Source organism: Microtus ochrogaster, linkage group LG1 (genome assembly GCF_000317375.1).
Source record: "Microtus ochrogaster isolate Prairie Vole_2 linkage group LG1, MicOch1.0, whole genome shotgun sequence".
Lineage (NCBI taxonomy): Eukaryota > Metazoa > Chordata > Mammalia > Rodentia > Cricetidae > Microtus > Microtus ochrogaster.
This window is the reverse complement of record NC_022027.1, coordinates 41,926,288-41,937,168: the sequence shown is the minus strand read 5'-3', so window position 1 is coordinate 41,937,168 and position 10,881 is coordinate 41,926,288. Positions and strand designations below refer to the sequence as shown.

General features: G+C 42.1%; 1 protein-coding gene across 7 annotated transcripts in view; it reads right to left on the bottom strand.

Moving 5' to 3' along the window:
• Positions 1-10,881, bottom strand: part of Rufy3 (RUN and FYVE domain containing 3) — an 82,723-nt gene that overhangs the window by 16,110 nt on the left and 55,732 nt on the right. For all 7 annotated transcript variants that reach the window (XM_005359454.3, XM_005359455.2, XM_026785217.1 and 4 more), the window contains 6 exons: positions 9,625-9,686; positions 8,337-8,402; positions 5,811-5,880; positions 3,783-3,875; positions 1,406-1,489; positions 34-201 (listed from right to left, as the gene is read on the bottom strand). In XM_005359454.3, the coding sequence (XP_005359511.2) occupies positions 34-201; positions 1,406-1,489; positions 3,783-3,875; positions 5,811-5,880; positions 8,337-8,402; positions 9,625-9,686 (543 nt within the window). The remainder of the gene's footprint in view (positions 1-33; positions 202-1,405; positions 1,490-3,782; positions 3,876-5,810; positions 5,881-8,336; positions 8,403-9,624; positions 9,687-10,881) is intronic.

Genomic DNA, 10,881 nt, shown 5'->3' with positions numbered 1-10,881 from the left:
GCACCAGGGAGTCTACTCCTCATCTTCCCCTACCTGCAGCTTGAAGGCAAGCTCATGCTTGAGAGCCCGGAGATCATCCAGTTGCTGCCGCAGAGACACCAGGGCATCCTGCTTCTCACAGACATCCTTCTCCAGCATCTTCATCGCCAGTTCCATCTCCTGCCTCATGCTGATCTGCAGCTCCAGTTCCTTCTCCACGTCCTGCCGCAAAGCAGATGAACTGCTTACACTCTTGTCTCCATTATATAAATGCCATAAGGTTTCACAAGGAAAGGTGGACGGACACCTTTAGTGCTGAGCATTTTGGCAGAAGGTATTTAAGAGACATTAATGACTAATAATAATTAATAAGACACTAATAATAACTATTAGGAGCTGGGTGGCAGTTTAATCCACACACGTTTAATCCAGCAATTGGGAAGCAGAGGCGGGTGAATATATGGGCTAGCGGCCAGTCTGGTCTACAAAGTGAGTTCCAGGACAGCCAAGGCTACACAGAGAAACCCAGTCTCAGAATAAAACAAAATAATAATAACAACGATTAGGATTAAGAAGAACATTTTCTGGGATGTTCTCGATAGAGCTGAGACACTGGAGTAACAGTTCAGTTTCTGGCCATCCGGTTGGCCAGTAAGGCCGAGTGAAATTTCATCACTACTATGAGACTCTTTGGTTTCTAATAGAGTCATGGCAGCATTCTTTAGCAGAACAAAGATACAGACTGGAGTTTTCTTCCACATTCAGGCTGTGCCCAGGGCACACCTTGGACCGTCTTACCTAGTTTCATATCTCTTAAATGACAACTTTCAAGTTCTGTATCATGTGTTCCCTCTTTTAAATAGTTATGATAAAAATGAATCATGCTGCAACATGCTGATGTTATTTCTAGGATACTTATAATGAAAAACATTTTAATCCCTAATTTACAAATATACAGACAGTAAATGGTAGTTATTGAAGTGCATTAAGAAGGTTCTATTTGCAGAAAACCTGAATTTCTGCCATGTACTCTTTCTTTTAAAGATTTATTCATTTTATGCATGAGTCCTCTCTCTGAATGAACAACTTTTTGCCAGATGAGGGCATCAGATCCCACTATAGATGTTTGTGAGCCACCACGTGGTTGCTGGGAATTGAACTCAGAACCTGGAAGAGCAGCCAGTGCTCTTAACCTCTGAGCCATTTCTCAACCCCCTCTGCCATGTCCTCTTAACTTGAAGTAACTTATTAAGCACACATTAAAGCATCTCTCATTTTCCAGCTTTCCACATTTTTAGAGATACTGCAGAGTGGGCAGTGCAAGAAACAGTTTCATAGGGTTTGTAAAAACAGGGGCGCATTATTGAGTGTTGCAACTTTGACGGAACATCTGCAGCTTCTCGCTACTACAAGTTAAGGAATTTACCAATCGTAACTGTGTCTCCTCCTTTAAATGCTTTCTTGCTTCACTCAGTGCTTGCCCTTCTGCAGTTCTGTCTTGTTTAGGACCCTTGAAAAGGTACAGAAGAGCACATATTTAAGGACTATAAGACTTGACATCAAATTTGCAAGCACAATAGAGAAATGTAACATTGCGTATAAGGTTATGTTGGATTGGAAATGTTGTCTCTTTATTAAAAACCCTAAAAGTGAGTTACCCCCTCAGTCCTGGAAAACACTGCCATAGCTGTATGTGGTGCCCGTAGTCTGAGTACGTGGAGCCTGGCAAAAAGACTGCTGGGGGTCTGAGGCCAGCCTGGAGTACAGACTAAGACACTGTCTAAAAAACAGACCACACACACAACAAAAACCACTCACCCACCTACCCAAGCAAACAAACAAACAAGGGGGCTGATACAGTGCAGATGGCAGAGTGGCTGCTCAGCCTGCACGAGCCTTGCATTCAACCCTAGCACCTCCTAAAATTGGGGACAGCTCAGATCTTTAACCCTGGCACTGGGAGGTGGAAGCAGGAGGATTGGGAGTTCAAAGCCATCCTTAGTTATATACCAAGTTCTAGACCAGCTTGGGTTCCATGGGACCATGGCTCAAAAACAAAAACAAAATGCAGAACCCCAATATCCTGATTCACTGCAAACTAGGAGTTGGTTCAGAGGTGTGGGTGGTACTACATTATTTCCCCAGAGACTTTCACATGTCGCTGTCCAAATATCTTCGCTAAAAGGAAGGAAGCCACTAATGAAATTCTTCTGAGCATTTACAGTTGTTTTAATGTTTAATGTTTTAATGATATCCATGCCTCAAAGTCAAATACTAATACTCTACATAGGAAACTGTTTTTATCCCATTATACCTCTAGAAACACTAGCAGTAGCCAGGAAGGATGCCATGAAGTCATAAACAAACAAACAATCTGCACACAGTTGATAGATCTATCAATTAGAATGTTCCCTTAATGTAATTCTGTCATAAATTAGAACAGTAACGACACCAAGCATTATCAGGGCTGAAAGCATCATGTTATGCTCCCTAAGGCTGGACACAGGTATGCTTACTTCTAAGCCCAGCACTTGGGAGGCAGAGGCAAAAGTCTGAGGTCAATCTGGGTCACACAGTAAAACTCTGTCTCAAAGGATAACAGCAAGAAAACTAAGAAGACAGAACTGAAAAATATAAAATAAGATTGCAAATCTATACTGTAGGCAGTTTTCTGTCCCACCAGACAGCTCCCAAATAGCCACATGGAGACTTCTTATTAATTATGAACGTTTGACCTTAGCTTACTTGGGCTTGCTTCTAACTAGCTCTTAAAATTTAAATTAACCCATTCCTATTAATTTATTTTCTGTCTCATGGCTGTATTACCTTTACTCTGTACTGGCCATGCGGTCTTCCTGCTTCCTCTGTGCCTGGTTGGCAACTCTGCACTTCTTCCCAGCATCCTCTCTGTCTGTAAGTTCTGCCTAGCACTTGGCCAGTCAGCTCTTTATTAAACCAATCAGAGTGATGTATTTTCCACACTGTAATCAAATATCTTGCAACATTACACTACCTAAAGCTTGGTTCTTGAGTGGGCAGTTGGTGGTGCACACCTTTAATCCCAGCACTTGGGAGGCAGAAGCAGGTGACTCTCTGAGTTCGAGGCCAGCTTGGTTCACAGAATGAGTTCCAGGACAGTCAGGGCCAAAAAACAACCTCCCCCCCAAACAAAACAAAGCAAAAGCTTGGTCCTTGAAAATATTGATATGTAGAAAACTCATTTTCATGCTAATTTACCCAGTGGCAACACATAACTAGGCTACTCACTTTTAAAGGAGAGCACAGTGTAAAAATAATGGTATATTTATCACATAAATTATTTTAAGATATGAATATTTTGCCTGTATGTATGTCTGTGCACACCTGTGTGCCTGGTGATCCCAGAGGGCAGAAGAGGGAATTGAATCATCTAGAAGAGGAGCTACAGATAGCTGTGAGCTGCTGTGTAGGAGCTGAGAATTGAACCCAGGTCCTCCAAAACAGCAATAACTTTCTTAACCACTGAGCCATCTCTCCAGCTCCATTATAAACATTGTAACCACTAAACACAGAACAAGTTATTAGCTCATACAGACAAGAGCCTGAATTAGACTTTCTAAGTCTCTAAACAAATGTTAAGCAATGATGCGCTGTGGCAGAGTGGAGGGCGCAAGCTTTCGAGAGCTGTACCCTGTTCTCCGTTACAGAGTCCAGATAAAGAGTATGTTTGATATACGTCAGTGCCCAGAACTGGCCACCTCCCTGTGGACTGCACAATGCACAGAGTCCCCTCACGAAGGTCTTAGAACCCACTTAGGGCTTACCTTCCGACTGGATTCCAATAGATAGGAGCTTTCTTCTTTAACTCGTTCCATTTCTTCTTGTAAGGTAATAATTCTGTTGTTGGCAACGGCAAGCTATTGACCAAAATTAAAAAACAAAAAATCTTTTTATTCTTTTATTAGAATATTCTATTATCTGCTAAGGCATAAATTTCAGACTTGAACATTCTTAGGAAATCTATAGCTAAAGGAAGCTGTCTATCACCCTTTAAAATTGTACTTATCAGTCAGATATGTGGTACATGCTGTAATCCCAGCACTTTGGAGGCTGGGGCTAGTAGATTCTCTTTAGCTTCAACTACAAAGTGAGATCCAGTCTCAGAGAAAGAAAAGTTCTAATGAGGAACATAGGGGAAGTATCTTTCAAGTACGTAAAATAAAAATGGAAATCACCTGATATTGCTTCTCTACCATGAAAACTTTTATTTGGATGTGTGCATGGGCGCAGGTGTGAGTGTGCACGGGTGCAGGTGTGAGTGTGCGCGCGTGCAGGTGTGAGTGTGTACACATGCAGGTGTGAGTGTGCACAGGTGCAGGTGTGAGTGTGCATGGGTGTGAGTGTGCACGGGTGCAGGTGTGAGTGTGCGCGCGCGCAGGTCTCAGGTCCGCGTGGGGAGTCTTCCTTCAGCGTTCTTTCCCTTACTGTCCGAGACAAGGCCTCTCACTGAACCTGACACTCAAGTTTTGGCCTACAATGGCTGGCCAGTGAGGCCCAGGATCTGCCTGTGACCATCCCCCAGGGCTGGACTGCAAACATGTGTGGACACACCCAGTTTTTATAGGGTGCTAAGCATCCAAACTCACTCAGGTCCTCCTGCTTGCACAGTGAGCACATTAGCTACTCAGTCACCTTCCCCGTTCTGCTGCCTTTTTACTACACCCCGGTGCTGAGACTGTTTAATTCAAGAGCATCTCCATGGCTACATTCTAAACACATTTAGTGAGAATGCTTCTAAAATGTTCACAGGATGAGGTCCTGTCTCAAAAACAAATGAACAGAAGATCGTGAAACACTGTCTAAACAAAGGTTTAATCAAGTATTCACTTCCTGTCATGGGAATCACATTGGGAACTCTCCAAAAGACCTGTTATAGGTAATTCAGCACTTAGGAGGCTAAGGCAGGAGGGTTTAAATTTAAAGTCAGAGGGAGCTAAATAAGACTGTGTTTCAAAAAAAGACAGAAACTATATTCTGTCTGTCTTTCTGTCTCTTTGTCTATCTCTATTTCTAAAGAAAAACTAATTAGCATACTCATGTTTAATGCACTGAATTTCTTTAAACCAAGTTTATCTTGCTGTGCCTAATAGGATGATTAGAAACAGCGAATGAGCTTGCACTCTGGCTAGTTCACATGAGATCTTGATGAAAACGTCTACTTCTATTAAACAAAGGCTAAGCTACAGATTTAGCCTACTAATCAGACGCCAGCCTTGAGGTTAATTTCCCCTTCCTATTCTAAGGGCTTTTCTAAGAGCGTTCTCATTTATATTCTTGCCTAATCTTCAGAGTCATTGTGGAGTTGAAAGAGGAAGTAAAAGCACCCCCATTTGCCAGTGGGGAACCTGGGCTTTTTTAGAGGTCAAGTGATCATCTTAGTCAGGAGCACATGACAATAAGAAGCATAACAAGAGCAGGGATCACCGGCCAAAGCTGCTTGGTCAGGCATACTCAAGAACAGACAGGATGTGGGGCTCAGGAGCTTGCCAGCTTGGAACACACGTCAGTGTTCCACAAAAATCTGTCTAAACGAGATGGGGGAGGGGGTTGTCTTTGTCTAGTTGTACCACATCAACAGTGGCCAGAATGCTTACTGAATCCTGAGTATCAGGCTGTATTCTATCTAATCCCACTGGGAAAATGAATGACGACGCAGCCAGGGCAGGAAGTTGTTTCCTACAGCAGTTCCTACCCCGAAAAGTCAAATCATGTCCAAGGCAACAGGAATGATCGGTTTCACTAATTTATATTATTAAATTTATAGGTCAAATGATTGATTCCCAAACACTTACCTCCTCTGTCAATTTAGTGTTGGATTTTTCTAAAGCATCTACTTTTGCCTGAAGGTTGTTTACAGTAGCACTATTAAGACAAGAAAAAACAGGACAACAGCTTGCACTTGCCTTCTTAACCCCATCATAGTTATCAGTCTATAACAACTCTTTACAAGCTCAACTAGATCATTAATTGCACAGAATGAGTTTGTGATTTTTCATACATGCATACAACACGTTCTGATCATATCTATATCCCAATCCCTTCTTTAATAATGCACATGATTTCTGCCAGACTGGTATGCTCGGAGACAGCACACATGAGCGCCAGTCCTTGGCAGAGAGGTCGTGCTCAGTGAGTGAAATCAAAGAGCGAGTACCTGGTACATTCTGAGCGCTCCCTACAGGAGACAAAACAGCCCATATGTACACCAGCTACTCTTGTGATGGTTTCACCGCACTCGACCGCTTCCTTCCTTCAACAGCTTTTGTTAGGTATCTCTGACTACAGACAGAGAACTGAGGTACAGCAAGGGCAAGGAAGAATTGAGACTATGTTTGGGTATCAAATACGAGCACATCTTTGCTTGGCTGACATGGTCGCTGACCATTATGGTCACACTTACTTCTTACTTTTCCCGCAGAGAAAATATACTTAATTGTTCTTGAATTTCCTAGCTGGAATCAAGATTACTCAAAATTTATATTGATACTGATAGAGGATTCTAGGCATGAAGGAAGGAAATAAAGGGTCCTTTCTCAATATCATTTCCTTAGGTGCCGTTTGAAATATGAATATCAATATGCCAGCTTCCTCTAATACAAATTAACAGTCATATCTTGGTGAGAACCAAAAATAAATATACAAATAAATATATAAAGGAGGCCAATATCAAGCACTACTATGGAAAATCCCAAGCTCATAACTCATTCTCAATGCTAGCCTTTCCAGCTAGATTAAGAATAAACCTGGCCTTCCTTCCATGCAGTTCATACAGATCTAAAAGTTGAAACAAACTGCAGGGTTAAAGATACGTCAATGGCATGGGCTTTGGCTTTAACTGGCCCAAAGTCAGAAGTCAAAGGATAAACCCACAGAAACAGCTGCTGTTGGCTGTTCCCACCAGCCCTGAGCTAAGGACTGAAGAACGTAACTGACAGAAAATGCCGACAGCTATCACCCTTCCACCTTAGACACATCCTCACAGCGGGACTGCCCAGAGAAACTCTTAGGAGACCCCGAGGCTAAATAACGCAACTGAAGTGAACATTTCTTCCTTGGTTGGCCCTACAGGGCAGAATCCTGCTTCTGCAACCACACTCACAAACTCTGTAAGAAGTGCAATATTGCACCCTTCAACAAAATGGTAAGAGCTGTCTTAGGACCCAGCAACTTTTCTTCCTAGAAACTTAGTCTTCAGGAAGTATCTTTTTACTTGTATACTGTTACCATGTAACTTCCCCCCTTCTTCAGTTTAGCAGCTGTTAATCTGTAACTTGCCTGCTTGGGACTTTCTCTTGAATTCCAATAAATTGCCCCTGAGATCCCTTCTGAGTTCTTTTTTAATTTTTATTTCATGTGTATGGATGCCTTGCTGTACGTATGTTGTGTACCATGTGTGTGCCTGTGCCCACAGAAGCACTGGAGTTACAGACAGTTTGAGTCCTCATGCAGGTGCTGGGAAGTGAACCTGGATCCTCCTAAAGGACAGTCAGAGGTCATAACTGCTGAGCCATCTCTCAAGTCCCCAGTATATTTTAAACTTCTTCTATAATGAGACCTGAGACCTGCAAAGGGTACTCTGCCTCTGTGCCTATAGAAACTTTGTAAGTCCGTTATAATGCCTTTTATGCTAGGCATGTGGCACACACCTTTAATCCCAGCCCTTGAAGCTGGGGAAGGTGATCTCCATGAGTTCAAAGCCAGGTACCAGCCTGGTCTATATAGCAATTTCCAGGCCAGCCATGCTACAAGATGAAACCTTGTCTCAGTGAGAGAGGGCGGAGTGGGGGGGAGTGACTTTTACAACAGACCTTATAAACTACAAACAAGATAATAATTAATGGCTATGATGTTAATTGTTCTTCTAAAATTAATAATTTTAACCCAAGAATATTAAAGTAATTCTGGAGAGTGTGAAGTATCTAGTGAGTACTTGATAAATTAGTGGTAGTGACAAGGAGGGGGAAAGTTAATATATCAATTTAGTGTGTAAGCGAGAAGTGCAAGGGAACAAGAGAGCTGCTTTACCCAAGGTCAGTACTGCAGTAGGTGGCTTTATCCAAGGCCAAAATATATGTGTCACGTTTTATGATTCTTATTGGATATATTTACTTAACCTTTAAGTTACAATCTCATAATAACCTTTTATTGCCTTCTGCTAAAAGTTCCCTAACTTATCCAGTACTTAGTTCTGTGATTGGCAAATGGAATTTTCTGTGTATCTGCTGCACAGTGACTGAACGGGTCGTCATTGCTCACTGTTTTATGATTCCTTTTTCTCTCTACAAGCCCCCAATAAAAGAGTTCTATTCAGTCTTTACTTCAGATGTCTGTTGAGTTCTTCTACGTAGTTCTTCTGGTCTAGAATTGCAGTAATCTGACCATCCCTGGAGGGAAAAACAATGGAAACAGAAGTAAGAGAAGTGGCAGAAATACCTGATACAGCTTTAACCCAGCTTTCCTAAAGCCAGAGACTGCTGGCCACAGACACATTGAACCAGGGTTCACACTTGACACGTCACTATGTGGACATGTTAACAAGAAAGAGTCAGTGGTTCAAAAGTGGGATAAACAACCTACATTAATACGGCTTTCTTAAGGGTCAAGATATTTTAAGAATTATTTTCTGTGATTGCATGTTTTCCTTTGTGTATGACTGCACAGTATGTGTGCAGTACCCCTGTGCCCCCTAAAGTTACCCATGGTTGTGAGCTACTCTGTGGGTGCTGGGAATGGAGCCCGGATCCTTTGGAAGAGCAGCCAGTGCTCTTTCCGCTGAACCAGCTCACCAGCCCCACTCCATTTCTTTCTAATACAGGGTCTCTCTACTCAGCTCTGGTTGTCCTGGAGTGCACAGATATTGAGTGCTGGGATTAAAGGCATGTGCCATCATGTCTGGCTTGTTTCTCTGTTTGAGTTTCTGGTCATCGAGGCTCAGCCTTCCAGGGTGGGGCAAAGATAGGGTGCAGCAATGCTGAGCTTGTCCAAATTTTCAAGCTCTACTTCAAACAACGGAGAACAGGCTGGACGGGGTGATTTTACACTTGGCTCCTATGCTGAGAAGCAGAGGCAGCAGGGAAGCCCGAGTTCAAGGCCAGCTTGATCTACGTGGGGAGGGAGCGCTAGGCCACTCTGGGATATAGTACGAGGCTATCAGAAAAAAAAAAAAAACAATACGGAGAATTGGGTTGACTTTATATATCTTTATTATGTCTGCCCCCGAAATACCTAGCAGGAAAGTCATTCACCTAAAAATCCTTTTAATCATAGGCCCAATAATCAGATATTTTTGTCAAGACTTTATTAAAGCTATATAACCAAAAGTTTGTCTACTAAATCTACTAACACAATATTGTTATAAACTAGACAAGGAAAAATATGCTATATCTAGTCAGGCAGTGGTGGTGCACGCCTTTAATCCCAGCACTTGGGAGGCAGAGGCAGGTAGATATCTGTGAGTTCGAGGTCAGCCTGGTCTATAAGAGCTAGTTCCAGGACAGGCTCCAAAGCTACAGAGAAACCCTGTCTCAAATACAATACAAAACAAACAAACAAAAAACCAAAACACTACATTCTGAGGAAAAAGAAACTCAATTTCTTCATACATACCCCTCACTACCTTTACTGCTGTTTCCATCTTTGAGATACATCGAAAAATCTATAACTCCAACCTACAGAGAGAATTTTCAGAAGTTAACAGAAAATTCAATACTATTCCCGACATAAAACATGTTGCTTTCTAGGCATTTAGAAGTAACATAACCGCCACCATCACCAGAAGTCCATGAGGAGCGTTTAACATTTTACTAGGAAGGTAATGTAAAGTGAGAAATTAGAGGAGCCAACGTGAGTCACAGGGGCAAGGGTGTGGCTCAGTACAGCCGACTATGCCCCTAACAGGCACAACTCACTTCCATGCCCAGCAACACACACACACCACCACCACCATCACCAAAAATAACAACAAAAGAAAAAGGAAGAAAAAGAAAAAGCAATTCATGACAGTCAACGAATACTTAGCACAAAGAGTAAGGTTTAAATTTTCTTTCTCTTTTTCAGGCATTCTGCTACTGGCTTTATTTTCTTCTAGAAAAAGCTTTTTAAAAGTTATTTATAAAAGTTTTCTTTTTAAACTTAATTTCTACAAGCTTGCAAAGAATTGGGTTTCATTACGTACTCTAGTGCCTCATCCCTTCTTCCCTGTAGCTTACTCTGCATTTTCGTACCACATGTGACCTTTTGACCTTCTCATCTTTGTCGGCCCCTTTGTGGTCTCCTATTTAGTTTTAAAGTTTGAAACTGTATAGTCAGAAGCTACACCCATAAAGTGTCACCAGCATGATAGCCTAAACCCGAGGTGAATGAGGACTTCAACAAAAGATACAAAAGCAGACAGAGGACAGTCAGGCCCCAAGCACACACAAAGAACTACAGGCCACCAAGGAATGCCAACAGCGGGAGGGAGGTCTCCTCCAGGGAAGAGTATACAACTGCTAATCCAATACCAAAGGGTCAGCCCTGAAAACACCAACACAAGAAATAGTATACAGACTGAGCAGGGTATAGCTAGGGATATATATGTATACACATAAACATATATGCAGGGAACAACAATTAAAAAGGGGGCTGTGAATCTGGAAGAGATTGACGAGGGAGTTACTAGAGGATCTGGAGGAAGGAAAGCGAAGAGAGAAATGATGTGATTACATTATAATGTAAAAATTAATAAAACCATTATAGTTATAATGCAGAAACAACACCTATTCCCTTGTTTATGTTTCACAGGATTAGAAAAAGAAAAGCAATTTAAACACCCACAGCCTTCGCACCGCCCCTACCGACCACTGCTAACATTTTGGTGTCTGT